The sequence below is a fragment of the Acipenser ruthenus genome, chromosome 56, assembly GCF_902713425.1.
Source record: "Acipenser ruthenus chromosome 56, fAciRut3.2 maternal haplotype, whole genome shotgun sequence".
Classification (NCBI taxonomy): Eukaryota; Metazoa; Chordata; class Actinopteri; order Acipenseriformes; family Acipenseridae; genus Acipenser; species Acipenser ruthenus.
Genome location: NC_081244.1, coordinates 4128758 through 4149731, shown reverse-complemented (window position 1 = coordinate 4149731; position 20974 = coordinate 4128758). Strand labels below are relative to the sequence as shown.

Sequence of the window (20974 nt, the reverse complement as noted above, 5' to 3'; positions counted from 1 at the left end):
TTGTATGTAAAAATAATGTGATATCTTGTAACAATTGTAAGTCGCCCTGGATAAGGGCGTCTGCTAAGAAATAAATAATAATGATAAATAATTTCTATAGAAAACAATAGAAAACTTCTGACACAATTTAAAGCCCTTGAGCGTCCAATTTATAATATCGACAATGGATAATTGCAAAGCATTACGACATGATTTATTTAGATTTCCAGAAAGCTTTTGACAAAGTCCTGCATCAAAGATTAATTCTCAAACTGAACGCAATAGGTATTCAAGGAAATGCATGCACATGGATTAGGGAGTGGTTAACATGTAGAAAACAGAAAGTATTGATTAGAGGAGAAGCCTCAAAATGGAGTGAGGTAACCAGTGGTGTACCACAGGGATCAGTATTAGGTCCTCTGCTCTTCCTAATCTACATTAATGACTTAGATGTTGGTGAAGTAAGCAAACTTGTTAAATTTGCAGACAACACAAAAATAGGAGGAGTGGCAAACACCGTTGCAGCAGCAAAGGTCATCCAAAATGATCTAGACAGCATTCAGAACTGGGCAGACACATGGCAAATGACATTTAATAAAGAAAGCTATTTGAAGAAGGAATCTATGAAAAAGACCTAGGAGTTTATGTTGACTTAGAAATGTCTTCCTCTCGACAATGTGGGGAAGCTATAAAAAAGGCCAACAAGATGCTTGGATAGATTGTGAAAAGTGCCGAATTTAAATCAAGGGAAGTAATTTTAAAACTTTACAATGCATTAGTAAGACCTCATCTAGAATATTGTGTTCAGTTCTGTTCACCTCGTTACAAAAAGTATATTGCTGCTCTAGAAAGAGCGCAAAGAAGAGCGACCAGAATTATGGACAATGTATTGACAATGTCGACCCAGGGGACTTTTTCGACCTGAAAAATGAAACAAGGACCAGGGGTCACAAATGGAAATTAGATAAAGGGGCATTCAGAACAGAAAATATGAGGCACTTTTTTACGCAGAGAATTGTGAGGATCTGGAACCAACTCCCCAGTAATGTTGTTGAAGCTGACACCCTGGGATCCTTCAAGAAGCTGCTTGACGAGATTCTGGGATCAATAAAACGAGCAAGATGGGCTGAATGGCCTCCTCTCGTTTGTAAACTTTCTTATGTTCTTATCTGTTAGAAACAGAAAGGCATATTCGCCTCTGAACTGAACAATGCAGCTGGAATGTGCAATATAAACTATTAAAGACGTTCTGCAATACCATGCAGGGTATACAGCAACACTGTGCAAGGCCGTAGCCAGCTATGAGACACCCGAGGCACGGTCCTTGCTTATAATTATACTAATAATTATTTATTTAGCCCTTATACATGTTGCTTTTATTGTTTATTTCAGACAGTGCATGATTGAGTTAAGGGTTGTGTCAAGTTCATGGGGCTGTGGTTTGCAAGAAGCCTCGCAGCTGGCCAATCACATCAATGAGTATAAGACAGAGCACAGCAAACCAGCCAATCAAATTGACTGGTCAGCCGAAAAGCTAGAGCTGCAACCCTCATTGGTTGTGATGTCCTTAAGCTTATTTTATTGCTGAATGGGATTTTATAATTAATGTGACACAAGACGTGATGTATGCAAGCACCCTTTAGTCTTCTTAGTATTTCAATAATGACATCACTGTTAAAATTCAAGTTTGATAGATTAGGATTTAAAACTAAGTATACAACAAATATTCTGGCAGTGCTGCATTTCAGATTTTCATTAATATTGTTTCAGAATGTTGCAAAGGAAAAGCTTCTTGTTTGCACTGTGCAAAACCACACAGGTCCTGCAAATTTAGAAACTCAGGTAGTCAAAATTCCCTAATAGTAACTTCAGGAAAAAAAAACAACTGTTAACTAAACTTTTGTACTTAAATAAACAACATAACATAATGTCCTTGTATCTTTTTTCTTTCGTTCTAAAAACTTTAGTTTGGGGAGGGGGGGCAGGTGCCTCTGTGGTTTTTCATGGCTGGCCACGGTCCTGTGTATAGGGTGTGAATGAGAAAGAGGAGACCGTGTGTTTTTTGCACAGTGATCAGGATTGCAGCTATTTCAATGACAGGAGCTGTGTGTGGTACCCACAGCACAGAGACATGCGGTTCATACCGGGAACGGACCAACTCGCTTTAGAGGGGACGACAGCCAAATACCTGACCGGTCAACTATCCCCCCCACGAGTCACCACCCGGGCATTTCTAAATATACCTGTTTAGATAGGTGTTCTGTGACGCGGAGCGGTGCCGGAGCGGGACTGGGGTGCTGTCAGTGTGTTTTTGGAAGGCGGTGTCGGTGCGCATCCCCCCTGCGCATCTCTCTTGGATGTTGCGATCTGCAGATGGAACACCGAGAAGAGACTGGCATTCTGTTCGGGAGCAGCGTGTAGACCTTCGGATATCCTGCAGTTCTGCCATATAACCGTTTATTTTTGAAAGCACATAGATGTAATTATATACACCTATATGTATATTTATGTTTGTGTGTGTATATATATAAATATGTAAATAGAGACCATTTTCTTTTTTTAAGGACACAACTGTCGTTTTATTTTTTTTTAATTGGACAAAAAATGTAATTCCTGTGTCCTCTAAACAACGCCATCCACAAATCATGGCCTGGTAAGTATAACATTATATATGTGTTTATTTATTTCCTGTGTTTTTAACAAGACTTTAGAACAGTAACCTTTGGCATGTTTTCTCTAGGTAGCTATTTTGTAATGTATTGACCGAATTCAGCGCGTTGCCCCTTGCTGACAGATTCGCGGTTGGGATTTTTCATGTGTGTTTTTTGTTAATTGAATAATTTCAATGCAAGGGGTCGGTTGCCTGGACAGTGTCTGTGTTTGAAATGCTGCTGCTGCGTGTAAAATCTCCATTATGTTTGTAGAGCCTCGCTTTGCTCCTCGGCTCCGGTCAAATATAATATTCAATTAGACTGAAACTCGTTTGCAGGGGCGCACATTGCAATTTATCGTTCGGGAGCATCTGGGACGGGAGGGGGTTTGCAGAGCCAGGTGGTTTACATAAGTTCTGATGTTTTTGCTCATATATATATATATATATATATATATATATATATATATATATATATATACACACACACACCTCTCCTCTCTCAATCATTGCATTCCTCTCTCCCCAAATCCTTTTGCTGATAATAACACATTGCTGCATTGCTATATACAGACTACCGGCGAAAGATATTATTTCCTTTCTCAATTTTCTCGACTGCAGGGTAGGGGGAGTGTCCCAGTACAGACAGTCGAAGCCGCTAGCTCTATCCCTCAAATCTCCCATTGGTTTTTCTTCATGGCGTATGAGGTAGACCTTTGCCGCGGTTGATCGGCGGCGCTGGTAGGCGGGATTCAATGCTAGGTTGTCGTGAACAGTTCTGAAGTCGCCAATGATATTTTTTTCTTCATTATTTCTCGGGAGGTGGGGTGTGTATTGCAGCAGATCCCGCTAACCGAGTCAGGGGCATTGTAAGGGCATCCAGTCCAGCTAGAGCATTCACAGATGCATTCAAAGAATCATTGAAGAAATCATTTCTTCTCAAAGTTTACATTTTTTTTATTTTATTTGCTGTATAAAAATGTTACTGGGTTGAATTGTTGAGAAAATAAATTGTTCCAATTTTTTGCTGTACAACAACACTTAGAAACCTCTTAATTCCAAGTGTAAACTGCACTGTAGTCACCTGTAAATGAAACATGCAATATGCAACAATCACAGTACTGAGGAACAGTGCTCTCAACGTAGTTTTCAATCCATACAGGACTCTCTCATGTGTTTGAATTCACTGCCGCTAAAGTCATGGTGTTGGCTCTCGATGCAAGTGCAATAGAGGCATAAACAGCAGATTTTCTGCACAATCTTCCATAAATTCATCAAAAAACAAAGCCAGTGCTGTGCTAACTTATGTTGCATAGCTCCACGGCAGAGCGCTGTGCTATTGAACACAGCCCAGTGTTCTGACTGACCTGTCCATGGTCCTGAAGTCAGAGCCGAGCTGCACTGAACAATAAACAGACAAACCCTGAGACAGCTGCCATCTGTGTATCAGCAGAGTGTGATCATGCAACAAACCACATTTCTGACCTTGTTATTACATACTCTATTCATACTAAATGATAAATTCTGTGACATTGGTAAAGACAACTAGTCCGAACGTTTGTCATGATAATAGTTTAATAGTTTGGCATGATATACTGTATTCAGAAGTTTTTAATGTAGAGATATTTTCCCTTTTGCAGTATCTATTTTTTTATTGAGTGGGTCTTGTGATGCTGTTGAGGAAGGTCATCCAGTCAAACTACTGCATTCATCAGTGTGGTCTGTGTGAGGGCTATTGGACGGTTCTTTTTGTGTGTTTTCAGTGGGTCATGCACATTCTTCCATTCACTATGGAGGTGTCAAATATGCAGTTCATTTTAAAATATCTGCTAAATCTGGCTGATTTACTTTCTGGAAGTCTTTGAAGAAGGTGTTGACTTGCCTTTCCTTCCCTCTTATCACTGGCAACATTATTGCTGGTCCTCCTTTAAAGGAGTGCTAACCAAAGCTTTGAAATCCATTCTCTCCCAGTCACTTCATACTGTGCTGTAGTTCAAACTCTCTGCAATGACGTGACCTACAGCAACAAATACCAGGATGCAGCAGTATGTCTACGGTGTTTGAAATAAGTCCATTAAGAGGTAAGGATGTGGGTTTGGCTGGGTAAGCAGACTGTATGCTGCAGAGTGTTAATAATAGATTTGTGTTGGATTGCTCCTGTTTGTGGTCTGCAGGGTTTTCACTGCTGTCCTAGTTAGGAGCCACAGTAACCCAGTTTAGGAATAAGAGAGGTGGCCCAGTAAAAGGTTTTAAAGATTGACAGATGGAACTAGACTACTGCTGCATTTCCGTCTGCGCTATGAAAATTATCGATATTGAACAGATTGATATTGGTGCTCATCACTACTAAAAATTCATTATGAGGTACCACTGGACTGATGGCTTGATCATTAAAATCTGAGTGGGAGAGAAGGGCGCCCATATGAACCGCTCTTGTGACTGACAGTGTCTTGCCATCATGTCAGAGCTCTCTGATTTTCTTAGATGAAAAACGCACACATTACAGTAAGGAAAATTCATTTTTTTAATAGCAATTTGTTAAGCTCAGTGAAGAATATTTATTAAATGCTCCTGCAGATACTTCAGTGCTACACTTCAGCTTCGAGGGAAACTAACATTGAAAACACGTCAGCCACAGGAAGAGCAGTGATTGGTTTTCAAATATGAGCCAATGGGTCTAGCTTTTCCTTGTAAAAGAAGTCAAACTCCCAGAAGCAAGTCACATTCACTAATAGCTTTTAAAAAAAATACCATTCAAAATCAAACACAGGTGTAACACAATGTGGGCCTCTTTGATATGAGAAGACCTCTTCGATATGATTCACTCTAATATTGTGTCAGGCATCTTAAAGATTTCATAAATCTTACCTGTTTTCTACTTGAATTTGTTATATAGATCTCACATGTGCAGTTTTGAGAGACACATATTCTAGTAAGTGTGTGTGACATAGAGAATACTATGCAGTGTTTAAAAGAACATCTGTCTGTCTGTCTGTCTATCCACCTGTATGTCACACATTTTACATATATCTGCAGAATCACTTCGCCAGCTGTGGTGAAACTTGCTCAGCAAGTTATTGAGAGTCTGGGGGTGTATGGAGGTGTCTGTCTGTCCATATATCCGTCTGTAAGTCTTTAGATCTGTCAAACTTTCATTTTGCAAAAATCAGAAGAATCGCTTTGCAAATTGTGATGAAACATTTCACTGCTAATTCTTATTCTATGCTATTTTGTGATACTGTTGATATCACTTTGACCTCGCTGATTTATGAATATACCGCCATGGGGGTGGGGGGGTCTGTTTCTTAGCAGTTGCTCTCCTGTAAGATTGTGCAGTTTGTGAATTACTGACCCCTAGTGGTCATTACTTTAAAATTCAGTTTTTCATCATTACAACATTGATTTTAGTTCACCAGAGATTGATAAGGAATATTTCATCATATTTCGCCTCTCCCCTGTTTAATACCCTATAGTGTGTGTTCTCCTTCATCTCTACGGCTGTTTCTGCTTGCCTCGTTACTGATCAGCCACACTAAACTAACAGCCTTTTTCAACCACTAGGGGAAACTGCAATTTCTGTAAGACTCCCAAAAGCTAGATTCTGAAGTTTAAGAAATACCTCTCTGCAACTGTGATTTTGTCTCAAGATTTTCCATTTAAACACTTACAGGTGCTGCAGAGAGGGTGAAATTACAGCTGCTGTGCACACCCCCAATTCAGCATTTAGAAGCAGCTACCAACCGAGAACCTAACATAATGTTAGCTTACTGTGGTCCCATTCTACCAGCCTCGTCCCATCGGAGCTGCCTTATACTTGTGCTGCCATTGCCCCTCAGTATAATACAGAACCATTGTAGTGCCACTGTCTGTCTGACTGCCAATGAAGATCATTTAGTATCCTGTAGTCCCATTCTACCAGCCTCACCCAGTTGTAGCTGCCCTAACTTGTAACACAGCACCATTGTATTGTCCTGTGTGTCTACCTTGGCATTGTCTGTCTGGCTGCCATTAAGGATCATGTAGGGTATAATTTGCATCTCTGCGTTACAGTAACTTGATCTTCAGTGGGTATCGGCTGAGATTTTCTTGGGTTTGGTATTTTTAGCTCAGAGAAAGAAGTAATACTGCAATTCAGCACAAAATACTCCCCCTATATCCAGAGCTCTCAAAGTTAAAAAAATCAGCAGATAAAATAATTGCAGATAAAAGAAATTTGCGAGCCATGTGGACTTCCAAGGTCCCCAGGTCACCACTCCTTCAATAATTTCCTTCCTTTCGTTAACCAATCAGCTGCTTCCCATCTTGACCTGACATGCTTTCAGACCAATCAGCTGCTTCCCATCTTGACCTGACATGCTTTCAGACAGCAACATGAACCAGAAGAGGCTGCTTAGGTGACCTAGAAAAGTGGCTGCTTGACTCAATTTCTTCTAGTTTCAATTACACTGTGCACTAGCTGAAACGCTTGACTCATTTTCTTCACGTTTCTAGCTCGCATACTTCTATGGCAGGCTGCTAGAACTGAAGAGCAGCTCCTGAACTCATAAGGTTAAATCACCTCAGAATCATTGCAAACCAACCAGCTGCTTCTCCTATTGACCTACATGCTTTAAGCCAATCACATGAACCAGAAGACACTGCTGAGGTGACCTGGGAAGTGTAAGTGGAACACATTTCCTGTGAGAAAGGCGTAGGAACTGCGAACTCTCTTTAATCTCCTTTCTGTTATAATAAGTCCTGCCTTACTATAAAGCACAGAAACTCACATTGTGCTCAGCAATGGCTATTAAGAAGTGCTGTTGATTTCTTACCATCTATACACAGGGGCAGAAGAGGGACTGGAACATTGACAAATCCTAAGCGGTAATTGGTTGACTTCTCATACATGATTTATTATTAAAAAACAACCATTCTGTCAAAGGAAACTAAGAGTCAACAAGAATGCAGCAGAGCTCTCTGTAATCCCACAGACAAATTACATAACGAGAAGAAAATGGGATCTGTGTGAGTTCAGCACTCCCCCGAGCCAGTGCACCAGCAAACAGCCTCTCACCTTCCTCTGGGGGCCAGGTGGCACAGACAGACAGCAGGATAATTCACTAGTCTTTCATTCCTGCCTTTCACCTTCCTCTGGAGGCCTGGGTTCCAGTCTGGGGGGCTGGGTGGTGCAGACAGGCAGAGTTAATTCAATACTTCCCCTAAAGGTTTGGTAAATTAATACAGATGGTGATCTTAATATTGAAGGTTTCTTTACATTGCAAACAGGACCTGTGATTAAGAGTCCTGAAACAGGGATCTGAATCCCAGGTCCTGTGATTGTGTGTAGCCCCTCTGGAATGGAGGGTATTGATGTATGCTGAATGCTGAGCACAGACTAAACAATCCACAGAGTTGAAGTGCAGCCTAAAAGAAGCATGAGCTAGTTTCCACGGAAACCAGAAAGACACACAGGAAGGCAAACAGAGGTGGGAGCACCATAGCAACATAGACAACAGAGTCTCTATGCAGACTCCACAGCCTACTCTCTACACCATCACCTCCACCCCCTACCTCCTACCCACTACCCCCAACAGAAGAGAGGGTCACAATTCAAACTATCCCCCCCTCATCAGAACTCTCACCCCTATCCCCATATCCTCACACACCCCACCCCTCTCCCCCTAACTCCTATCCCTTACCCCGTAACTCACCGCTAGATGTAGGAGGGGGTAGAGAACATAAGAACGTTTACAAATGAGAGGAGGCCATTCGGCTCATCTTGCTCTTCAGTTGTTAGTAGCTTATTGATCCCAGAATCTCATCAAGCAGCAACATTACTGGGGAGTTGGTTCCAGACTCTCACAATTCTCTTGTGTAAAAAAAAGAGGGTGGAGAGGGGCTCCTGAGTGGTGCATCCGGTAAAGGCGCTCCACGTGGAGTTCAGGATGCGGCCTATAGCCTGGACGTCGCCGGTTCGAGTCCAGGTTATTCCACAGCCGACCGTGTATGGGAGCACAATTGGCCGAGCGTCGCCCCCGGAGGGGGGGAGGGTTTAGGTCGGCCAGGGTGTCCTTGTCTCACCGCACACCAGCGACCCATGAATGTCTGGCCGGGCGCCTGCGGGCTTGCCTGTAAGCTGCCCAGAGCTGCGTTGTCCTCCGACGCTGTAGCTCTGAGGTGGCTGCACGGTGAGTCCGCAGTGTGAAAAAAAGCGGTTGGCTGACGGCACACGCTTCGGAGGACAGCGTGTGTTCGTCTTCACCTTTCCCGAGTCAGCGCAGGCGTGGTAGTGGTGAGCTGAGCCTAAAAAATAATTGCGTGTAGGGGGGAGTTAGAGAGGGGAGTAGGAGGGGGGAGGTGGAGGATGTGGAGGGGGGGGTTGGTGGGGGTGAAGGGGAGGTGGGGAGCGATATGAGGGGAGGGGAGGTGGAGATGTGTGTAGGGGGCAGGGGGGTGAATGGGAGCTGGAGAGGTGTGCAGGGGGGCTGGGGGGTGAAGGGGAGGTGGAGAGGGGGGCAGGGGGGTGAAGGGGAGGTGGAGAGAGGGGCAGGGGGGTGAAGGGGAGGTGGAGAGGGGGGTATCCTGGGTCTTCTCTGCCTGATAGACTGCTGCAGTGATGCTGCTCCTGAAATATTAATGAGACTCCAGAATAGATCCACTCCACTCAACACTCTCTCTGTCTCTCTCCTACCCTGTTTAATCTATCTCTATCTATCTATCTATCTACTATTGCTGTCTGTCTGTTGCTGTGTCTGTCGGGAGTGCTTGCAGCGTGTGTGCAGAGTGCGGAGCTCAGAGTGAGTGAGGGCTTGCCCCTGCTTTTATTTTTCATTTCATTCTTCATCCTTTATTCTTATGTTATAGTTATAAAAATCGGATTAAGAGCTTGGTTTTATAAACTGAAGGCTGTTATGGCCAAACCCGGGGCAGTCCCTAGGGGATCAAATTCTAATTTTGAAAATCTTACTCGGAGACATGGAGTAAAAATGTTAGTAGATTCCCGTGTATCTGTTGAAACATGTGTTGCTGAACTGGGTAAAGCTGTAGGATGTGCAAATATCAGGTCAGCATCACGAATGAATAAAGCTGTCGTTGTGTTTATGATCGAAGAAGAGTCGTGCAGAGAATAGTTCAGGAAGGATTAGTGATAGATGGGGCTCTTGTTTCAATTATTCTGCCGTTTTTGAGTAAAGAGCTCATTGCTCGAGAGCTGAGCAGACACGGACAGATTGTCAGGAATTTCAGTGGTCCCTCTAGGCTGTAAATCTCCTGAATTGAAACACGTTTCTTTCAGAAGATAGCTCTATATGTTGCTAAATGATATTAATGGAGATCATAACATTGTATTAAAATTACGAGTAGATGGGAGTGAATACGTTGTGTTTGCTTCCTCTGAATTAATGAAATGTTTTAAATGTGGTCATGAAGGGCATAAAGCAGCACATTGTAAGCGAGGTGATGGGAAAACAGCAATGCAGGGGAAGGGACCTCTGGGGAGCGCAATCCCGCTGAAGGTACTGCAGAGACGCCCGCTCAGGGAGTTGGGCAAGCGATTTGGGAGCTGAAGGGAAAAATAGTGATGACAGTGAGCCTCGGGACACAGGAGGGAAGAGAGGTGGTGTGTGAGGCAACAGGGATTGTGGGGGCTGAGGAGCCAGGAGCGCAGTTTAGAACTGCCGTACAGAAAGACGTCGGGGGGGGGGGGGGGGGGGGCTGAAGCGCTGGAGGAACAAGATACTCCTCAGAGCAGAAATCAGCGAGTGGTGGTTTCAGGGGAAGAGATAGACAGAGAGGGACCGGCGCTCGACTAGGAAATCAGAGCGCTGAGAATAGTGTGATTAAAGACACTGAGTGATGAGGAAGGCAAGGACACTGACTCCTCTTTCACTTACGAGCTGTCAGCTAGTCCGCAATTGAGAGGAGGGTACAGCGCTGAGAGTATTCAAGCTTTTTTAAAAATGATTAAAGGAAGGAGGGGGATTAGTGTGATAGATCAATTTCCCGATCTCAAGCTGTTTCTGAGCTTGGCTCAGCAGGTGATGCGCAGCGCTGAATCTTTAGGGATAGAAAAAAAAGAGAGAGATAGATTGAAGAAAGTGATGAGTAAAGTACTCCTCTAAAAACGCAATGATAATGTTTAAGTTTTCTAATTGTGTGTCCTCATACTTTTCTCTATAATCTCTCAATGCAAAACCTTAGTTTGGGGACTCTGAATGTTAATGGATGTAGAGATACAGTAAAAAGAGCGTCTCTTTTTGAGTATTTAGTTCAAAAAAGAGTGAGTGTCAGTTTTCTCCAGGAGACACACACTGATGATAAAAATCAGACTGGGTCAGTGAGTGGGAGGGGACAGCCATTCTCAGCCATGACTCTAATTTTAGTGCAGGAGTAGCCATTGTATTTGCAAAATGTTTTACTCCAGACTCCTTTCAAGTAATAGAACTAATTAAAGGACTATTACTAACAGTTCAGGTATTAGTTTTTATTAACATTTATGCTCCAAATGAAGGAAGAGAGAGGGTAGGTTTTTTTTAAACCCTGCATGAATTGCTGGCTCAGTTTCAGTCTGAGGAGATTGTTCTGTTGGCTGGGGATTTCAACTGCACTGAAAATAAGCAATTAGATAGGAACAGCTCAGAGCCTCACCCAGCTCAGTCAGGGAGCTACTTGTCGTGTTAACAGTGGGGCAGCAGTGTGGAGTAGTGGTCAGGGCTCTGGACTCTTGACCAGAGAGTTGTGGGTTCAATCCCCAGTGGGGGACACTGCTGCTGTACCCTTGAGCAAGGTACTTTACCTAGATTGCTCCAGTAAAAACCCAACTGTATAAATGGGTAATTGTATGTAAAAATAATGTGATATCTGTATAATGTGAAATAATGTATAATGTGATATCTTGTAACAATTCTAAGTCGCCCTGGATAAGGGCATCTGCTAAGAAATAAGAAATAATAATAATAATAATAATAATAATAATAATAATAATAATAATAATAACACTACATGAACTGGTGGATACTTTGAGGAATCTGAACCTTAATGACAGACAGAAGGGTCTCCTGGGCTGGTATCTTTGGCCAGATTGGACAGAATTTATCATTTTAAACACCAGTTAAAATTAGTTGCACATTGTTCTATTCTTCCAGTTGGTTTTTCAGACCATAGTATGGTCAATTTAAAAATTATTATTCCCTCACCAAGAGTGTATAAATCATACTGGTACTTTAACATAAAACTGTTACAAGATGCACACTTTTTAAAATATTTTAATTTTGGGGGGGGAAAGTTGGAGGGGGCAAAAACATGCCTTCTCTTCATTAAGGCAGTGGTGGGATATGGCAAAAGTGCAGGTGAAGTTGCTTTGTCAACAGCACACTGAACACGCCACACACTGCTATAGTCACAAGAGAGCTGGAGGAGGATGTCACTGAGGTACACAGAGCTCTGCAGTCTGGCTATGATAACAAGCTGTTTGAAAGCTTGAAAACCCCCCACAGGGGACTCTGGTGCGCGCCAGGTTTTAAAATCTTTCACAGGTAGACGCCTCAACTCAATACTTTTTTGGGTTGGAGAAAAAGGCAGCTCAGTGCAAGCTGATTCATTGTTTAAAGACCTCGACTGGGCTGGAGCTGAGGGAGCCTGAGGCGATCTGGAGGCATGCTGTAGCTTTCTACACGGATTTGTACACAGCGGAGGCTGTAGAGGAGTCCCAAGAGGCCCGGCAGGTCCTTGAGGGTCTGGCCCAGGTTCCTGAAGTGGATAAGGAGAGGCTCGAGGAAGGATTCACTTTTCAAGAACTCAGTGAGGCTCTAATGGGACTCAATGGTAAAGCAGCAGGTATTGATGGACTGCCAGTTGAGTTCTTCAAGGTGCTTATGTGGGGAGAGACCTTTTTGAAGTCTTCAAGGAAAGTATACAGCAAAAAGAGCTGCCTTTAAGCTGCAGGCTTGCTGTGTTGACTTTGTTACCAAAAAAAGGAGATTTATGTAATTTGAAGAACTGGCGTCCTGTAAGCCTCCTTTGCTCCGATTATAAAATCCTGTCTAAGGCATTGGCAAACCGCCTGAGAACTGTTATGGGCCGTATTGTGCACCCCAATCAATCATATTGTGTACCCAACAGATCTATTTTTGGTAATGTGTTTTTTATTCGGGATCTTATAGCAGCCTCCAAGCTTTTTGGTTTTAAAGCTGGTCTGGTTCCCCTGGATCAAGAGAAAACGTTTGATCAGGTAGACCATAAATATTGATTTAATGTTTTTAGGGGATTTGGTTTTAGCCCTAATTTTGTGGAAAAAATTCAGTTGCTCTATAATAACGTGTTCAGTGTGCTGAAAGTAATTGGTGTATTGAGCTCTCCTTTCCCAATGCAGAGGGGCATCCATCAAGGGTGCTCTTTGTCTGGGATGTTACATTCCCTCTCCATTGAGCCTCTTATTGAGAAACTCAAGCAGCTCTTACATGGCCATTCTATTCCAAACATCCCAAATCTGTCGCTTAAAGTAGTGGCCTATGCAGATGACATAGCAGCTACTGTGACAAATTATTATTATTATTATTATTTATTTCTTAGCAGACGCCCTTATCCAGGGCGACTTACAGTCGTAAACAAAAGTACATTTTAAGAATCACAGTACAAGTAATAATACAATTAGGATCAAGATAAAAATACAATGACTTTCTAGCAAGGTTCTAGCAAGTACAAGTATAACAAAATACCATTCAGTAACGGAGCAGATAACAGTGTCAGTGATAGTTACATCAGGATATGATTAAATACAAAATACTACAGATTAAATAACACTTGTGACAGCTTACAGTACTCTAAAGTACAGGATTAAATGCAGTAAAATAGGGGGCAGATAAGAGCAAGTAAAGTGCATTTAAGGAAGAGTGATAAGTGTCCAGAGGGAAAAGAGGAGTGGTACAGGTGATGTCTGAAGAGGTGAGTCTTGAGGAGGCGCCGGAAGGTGGTCAGGGACTGGGCAGTCCTGACATCTGTCAGGATATTAAGGCTTTGAGTTACTGCCAGGATTTGAGAGAGTGTCATCTGCTCGTGTTAATTGGGCTAAAAGCAACGTTTTTTTGATGGGTGATTGGGAGGGTACCAGACCGCCCGATTTACCAGGGGAGCTGCAGTGGAACAAGAGGGTCTTTCGGCATCTTGGAGTGGTCCTGGGAGTAGAGGGTACAGCATAGAGAACTGGGAGGGAGTGTTAGATCAGGTGAAGGGGAGATTGCACAGTTGGAGGTGGCTTTTGTTAAAGCTCTCCTATAGAGGTAGAGTGTTAATAATTAATTATCTGGTTGCTTCAATGCTTTGGCATAGGTTAAGGTGCGTGGACCCCCCACCATCTTTTTTTAAAGGAAATCCAGAGAATGCTGCTAGATTTTCTGGGGGGTGGGCTCCACTGGGTGAAGTAGTGTGCTCTACTTACCATTAGAGGAAGGGGGATAGGGCCTGATTGATCTTACTAGTAGGATGGCTGCTTTTAGACTGCAGACTCTACAGCGGTTACTGTACACTCCTGGCCCTCTGCTATGGAGGAATATTGCTTTTGCTTTCCTTCACAGGGTGGGAGGGCTGAATTTTCACAGACAGCTGTTAATAAACACCAGGACAAACACCTTGTCCTGTTTTACCTGCCTTTTATCGTGGGATGTTGTTTACCTGGCACACGATGGCAGTGAGGAAGAACTTTGAGTCGGCAGGGCTGTATTGCCTCCTAAAGGAGCCTTTGATTCACAATCCTACTCTGATATTTCCCATTTTAGAGTCTAATAGTTTTTTTTTTATCTTTGTTGGTTAACATGGGGGGGGGGGGGGGGGCTAAGTGGTAAGTGGTACGTGCAGGTGCAGGGGTGATGCAGTGCAGTTATGAAACACAGAGAGTTATAATCCAGTTTGGAACAGTTTTTAATTGTATCCAGGTCTGGTGACCAAATAATAATCTCCGGCAATACACAACAAGTGCACGGACTAAATAACAACAGGGTTACAGTTCCAAAGAATAAACACGAATATCCGTCCCACAATATACTAACACGGTCACCAGTCCTGGGTGCGTGCTGTAGTGTAGTGGGTGATACAGTTTATTTCGTGACAGTGGTGATGTGCTGTTCCAGCTTTGTGCTGGCCCAAGGCGACAGCTCCAGAATCGTGTTAGCTGTCTGGTGATTCACAAACAAGACAATTACTAACAGACAGAACAAACAAACAAAAAACACTCACGATACTGGTCACAATCCTTTTGGGGTCTCTCACCATCCTTCTAGGTTTAAAAACCACAAACCAAGCGAAGGAAGGCCCGGGGAAAGAACTGTCAGGCCAGCCCGTCCTAAGACTCCCCCTTTCGCTGTTTAGTGCCCTCACAGGTCGGGAGGGAGATTTACAACCACAATTCATTATATTTCTGTCACAGGGGGTTACTAAGATTAGGCATTTACTAGATTTAGAAAATAGAGAGTGGAAGAGTGCAGATTCTCTGGCCTCTGAGTTGGGGGTCAGATCAGTGCGGTTTATCAGCTTGTTTTTAATGCAGCTGCGAGCAGTGTTAGCAGAGGCAGGTTTGGGGATCCTGAGTGAGTTTCTTTCTGGGAATGCTACTCCAGAAATAGAGCTTCCGGTGTTCGAGTTGCAGGCTGGGCCAGCTGTAGATCAAATATAAGCCACCACTTCAGAAAAAAGTCGAGGATTTACAATGGAGAGTGCTACACACTATCATAGCCACAAACTCCTTTATGGTGATTATTAAGCCAGGAGTTGAAGACAAGTGCCTCTACTGTTTTTAGTGGGGCAGGCCAAACTAGCAATCATTAAAAGCAGAACAAATAAAGTAAGTGATGTTCTGACAGGGGATGTGATTGCTGTATTCAAAGTGATCGTGGCATCCAGACTCCAGATGGAGCTTGCTTATTATAAACTTACGCATCAGATTGAAGTGTCCCAGGAGGTGTGGGGAACAGAGGGGGTGGTGTGATCTGTGGTGGAGGGGAAGCTGAGGATGGAATGGTAGATGTACATTTTTCAGTCTTGTTTTTTGAAAGGCTTGTGTTGTCTATGTCTATTTATTAAAATGTATGTGTGTATATGTGTGTGACAGGGTGCTCATGTCAGGTGTGTGGGTAACTGCTGCTTAGGCAATACAGAGGGATATGGGAGGTGGAATTGAAATGCCAGCAGAGGCGCGCAGGATTTATTAATACAAAACAAAAGTAAATACCAGCGATGGAAACGCACAGAGGACACATACAGCAAGCTGTACAAAAATACAAAATAAAACACAGTACAAAAACTACAAATAAAAGGTGCCCCAGAGGGCGAGCTCTAGCCTTATAAACGAGGCATCCCGCTCCAGGAACCGGCTACACTACATAACCCACATGGGATCACTATCCCCTAAACTAACCTACTCATGAGCCGGCATTCATACAACGACTCGTGCTGCTTCATACGGCCTTGGCTGGGCATTGCCTTCACAAGCACCGCTTGCAGTCTCAGGGTTGCGTAGCTGTCGTTGCTGCAGAGCGGACCCTCTCCTCCCGAGTATACACCGCTCCCCTCTGGCATGGCGTTGCAGTTGCCCTGAGCCACCCCCCGCGGAGGTTTTTAAACCAGCAGACACTCGGTCAAGACCCGCTCACCTGCTGATTTGAGGACCGGCACAGCCAATCATCTACTGGCCCTCCTCTCAAGCAAACCCAGCAGGCAGCAAAGTCTCAAACGAGCGCCCGTCTGTAAACAATACTTTAATCACACAAATCAACTCCAAAAAGACACACAATAAACCCATTTCCCCATATAAAACGCTAATTTACACATGTGCGGGGCAATCGCCGTGCTACAATGTGTATGTATGTGTATATGTATATATATGGATTATGTATTTATTTAGTTATTAATGTAATGTTTTAAGATGATTTGTTAATTATGATTGTGAAATGTTTATATTATTGTTTACCAAATTTGATAATAAAGGTTATTTTAAAACTATAGATCTCTATATCTATCTATCTATCTCTATCTGTCTGTCTCTATCTATCTATTTAACTGCTCCATCTTCCCATTTCTCCCCCTCTCTTTCTCATTCTTTCTCTTTTACAAGCCCAGCATTTTAAAGATTTCTCTAGATAAGGATTCTTGTGGTAGAAAAAAATACACGTGTTGAGGACCCTCTTTAGCACATGTAATATAATTAGGGCTTCTGATTTTTGGTTTTAATCAATAAAACACCCCTGATACAAAAAAAATGAAATCGGTGGATAGCCAGTAAACACCGGAAAACACCGGAAAAACTGTGGAAATGGTTCATCAATTCACGTTGACTTTACCCTTTTCCCATTAAGAAATAAAACCTACTACAATAATAATAATAAATACATTTCCCAGTGCTGCTGGGCAATGTCCCGCCTTCCTGACTTGTATCTATCATTGATTCGTTCTGAATACTTTAAACCCGCCCCAACTACTGAGTGACAGCACATTCCTACATTTCTATTGGAGACTCCGCTTGCTAGATTTAAAACTAGATTACAATCAGGATGGAGGCTTGTCAGAGGGATTTCAAGCTGTATTACAGTTAAGATACGGAGGATTTAAAACAGAATTGTGGCGAAATGTACAAAAATGCCTACACGCAAAAACCCCAGAAGAATGTGTCGTGACCATAGGGGTTTCGTTGTGGAAGACAGCAAAGGAAAGAAGGTACAACTTAAGTGTGCAAGTACTGTCGAGTTACTGTCCATATTTTGACACACACACACAAAAGAAACGCTCAATCATTTTGGAAAGTAACCGAAAAGACTAATTTCATGCAGTATATCAAAAATGAAAGCCCCACCCCAAAAAATGATTTCCATAAAACTCGAAAATAGCTAAAAAATAAGCACCGAAAAATACAATTAATAAAACCTGAAAAACAGAAGCCCTAAATATAATAGTTCAGAATCTGGGGTGAAGAAGGCTGTCTGTCTCACTAAAATAACAAACGTCTTTTTCATATGCTATTTTAGAGATTTTCATATTTCTTAAGAACCCCTTGTCCGATTGTGATGAAACTTGCTAATGACAAGTGGGTATAGAGAGTATCAGATTGAGAGGATATATTGAGGGATCTGTTTGTCCGTCCATCCATCAGTCCGTGTGTCACACTTATATTTTTGCTTATCAAATTGTGATTAGACATTTCATTGCTAATTCCTATTCTCTACTATTCTGTTCATGCTGTTGATAAAAGTGATTGTCATCAACTTTTTCACCACACTGCTAGCTCTGATTTTGAATGTACAGCCGTGGCGATGGGATGTCACTGACAGGCTGGTTTTGAATTTTTACAGGTGTATAAAACAGCTGTAGTTTAATCAGCCTCAGATTTCTCTGATGTTTCTGAATTTCCAGATGAAAGCTGACTGATTCTTATTCCTGTTTCAGGGTTCAGCAGAGCTGCAGAGATTCCAGGTGTGCTAACCCCTGACCTTTGACACCAGCCCTGACCTTACACCCCCAACAAACTGAAGACTGGCATTGAAGGTCACCCCTGGACTGGACCGACACTCCCCATGGAGACACGACAGCATCACTCACTACTAGAGCTGAGACACGACAGCATCACTCACTACTAGAGCTGAGACACGACAGCATCACTCACTACTAGAGCTGAGACACGACAGCATCACTCACTACTAGAGCTCAGACACGACAGCATCACTCACTACTAGAGCTGAGACACGACAGCATCACTCACTACTAGAGCTCAGACACGACAGCATCACTCACTACTAGAGCTGAGACACAACAGCATCACTCACTACTAGAGCTGAGACACAACAGCATCACTCACTACTAGAGCTGAGACACAACAGCATCACTCACTACTAGAGCTGAGACACACGACCTTCTGCCTGGGAGTGGAGAAACACAGAGGGGGAGAGAAAGGGAACAAAATTCCAATAAAAGCAAACAAAATATCTTCTTTGGCAAAAAATTGAAGAAAGCAATTACATAATAATAATAATAATAATAATAATAATAATAATAATAATAATAAAATAAAAAGAAAGTAAGAAAAAAAGAAAATATGGAATAAAAAACCAAAAAGTTATTTCATATATATAAGGAAGGATGGGTGATTTAGCGAACAGCGCGGTGGGGTTCTACCCGAAAGCGCAGCGGGGGGGCAGTGAGGCTGATGCTAGTCATGCCGGGGGTTTCGGGTGCAGTCTGGAGGAGCTGCGGGAGCTCATGGAGCTGCGGGGGCCGGAGGCGCTGCAGAAAGTGGAGGAGAGCTACGGGGACGTGTACGAACTCTGTCGTCGACTCAACAGCTCGCCCACGGACGGTAAGCTGGCTTGGTATCAGTAGTAGTAATAGTCTTGGTCATTAGTATTATTATTATTATTATTATTATTTTGTTGTTAATAGTGTTTGTGTTATTAGTAGTATTATTATTTGTATTATTATTATTGAGTTGTATGAGTTTGTCAATCCGTCATTCCTACTTTCTTCCATAAAACATCTAAAGAATTTGAAATTAACATAATAATTCCATAATTGTCTACACAGATCTCAAATGTGCAGTTCTGAAAAAACACATGTTTTAGCAACATGACCTCGGGTCCTATACGAAGTTCTGAGTTTGCTTGCCTTGCCTTCCAGGAAGTCTGTTACTGTTTTACTTCCTGGGTCGTTTCACCCCAGCAGTGTCTTCTAGGTCATGTTACTGCATGTCAGTCAATAGGAGAAGTGCAGGACCACATATCAGGTTTTGAAATGAAAATACATGTTTGCAAAAATATCTGTTTCTTTCAGTACTGCAACTTTGAGACTTATATAATGATCCTGGCAGAGTAACATGTATGAAACTGCTGTGGTAGCTACAATTCTTTTAAGTTGCATATTTTCATATAGGCAGGATGATAACGACCTAAAGGTTTGAGATTGTGCCTTCATACTTGGTACACAGCTGTATTCTGTGATTCTCTGGGACAAATTTGATCGTGGGTGTTGTGCAAGAAAAATGAACCCTTTGCCACTGTGTCACAAGAGATGCCATTTCACACAGTTAGAGCAGCTCAGCTTCCCTTCACAGTCCTCTCTCCCAAACTGCACGAGATGACATCTCTTCTACAACAAGAGATACCGCCACACCGTGGAGTAACTTATATAGGGACTTCATATTCATAGTGCTATACAAACCCTTCCTGCCAAATGTGCTGCTGACCATGATCTGTGACCTAAAGGCCTGGTCACACGGGCGACTTTTGTGAACGGCAACAAGGGGACAGCAGCTGTTGCTGGCTTGTCGCCTCGTGTGACCTCTCTGGTCAACACCTCAGCGACACACCCATGGCACACTGTGGGGCAGCAGTGTGGAGTAGTGGTTAGGGCTCTGGACTCTTGACCAGAGGGTTGTGGGTTCAATCCCAGGTGGGGGACACTGCTGCTGTACCCTTGAGCAAGGTAGTTTACCTAGATTGCTCCAGTAAAAAAACCCAACTGTATAAATGGGTAATTGTATGTAAAAATAATGTGATATTGTAAGTCGCCCTGGATAAGGGCATCTGCTAAGAAATAAATAATAATAATAATAATGACACCCCGGCGACACACTCACAACACACCGACGACACCCAGGGAACACACAGCAGTATGTAAGACATGCACATTATTTAACAACCCACCAGAATGGGAAACATCAAATTGCTCAGCGATTTGTATCTGATTTGATTTTTTTTTTTCAAGAGCTCAGATAATTTCCAACTTTTTGTAGCAAGAGAAACAGCGGAGCATTTCACTGTTTTGTTTTATATGCCATTTTATAGCAGTGAGGTGCACTCGTGGAAATCAAAATACAAAACAAGTCAATAATATGATTTAAAATTGAATAAACTAATGAGTGCGTCACAACACACTCTCGCGATGACAAGTCGCTTTTGAAAAGACTGAATAAACCATTTTAATTTCAATTTGATGATAATGAGTTATCAGGTTACAAAACAGTTGTGTTCCATAGTAACCATGACCCTATCTGCACTCTCTAAGAAGTTATTATCCAGTTTTACATTTGACCTTAAGGAGAGGTCAAAGGTCACAGACAATTACAGTTTTTATAGAGCATGCATGGGTTGCTATATATGTTCCATAGTAACCATAATCCTATCTGCACTCTACAAGGAGTTATGAGCCCGTTTTCTAAGTTGATGTCATCCAACTGACATCCGAATAAGCGCTTTCCTAGAAGAAGATGTTTGTTTTTTGATGATTTTACATTTTTATTGGATTTTTATGACGTTATCCAAAGTGGTCGCCATACCACAAAACATATCAGTTTCTTAAGTTAATGCTGGACTATCCATGAACATGTATAGCAAG

General features: G+C 42.6%; 1 protein-coding gene across 6 annotated transcripts in view; it reads left to right on the top strand.

Annotated features, from left to right (window-relative positions):
• The first annotated feature begins 2359 nt into the window (after positions 1 to 2359).
• The window catches only part of LOC117404298 (plasma membrane calcium-transporting ATPase 3-like), a 65921-nt gene continuing 47306 nt past the window's right edge, over positions 2360 to 20974 (top strand). For all 6 annotated transcript variants that reach the window (XM_034914982.2, XM_059017323.1, XM_034914978.2 and 3 more), the window contains exons 1-2: positions 2360 to 2632; positions 18035 to 18941. In XM_034914982.2, coding sequence (XP_034770873.2) covers positions 18725 to 18941 — 217 coding nt within the window. In that variant the 5' untranslated portion in view covers positions 2360 to 2632; positions 18035 to 18724. The remainder of the gene's footprint in view (positions 2633 to 18034; positions 18942 to 20974) is intronic.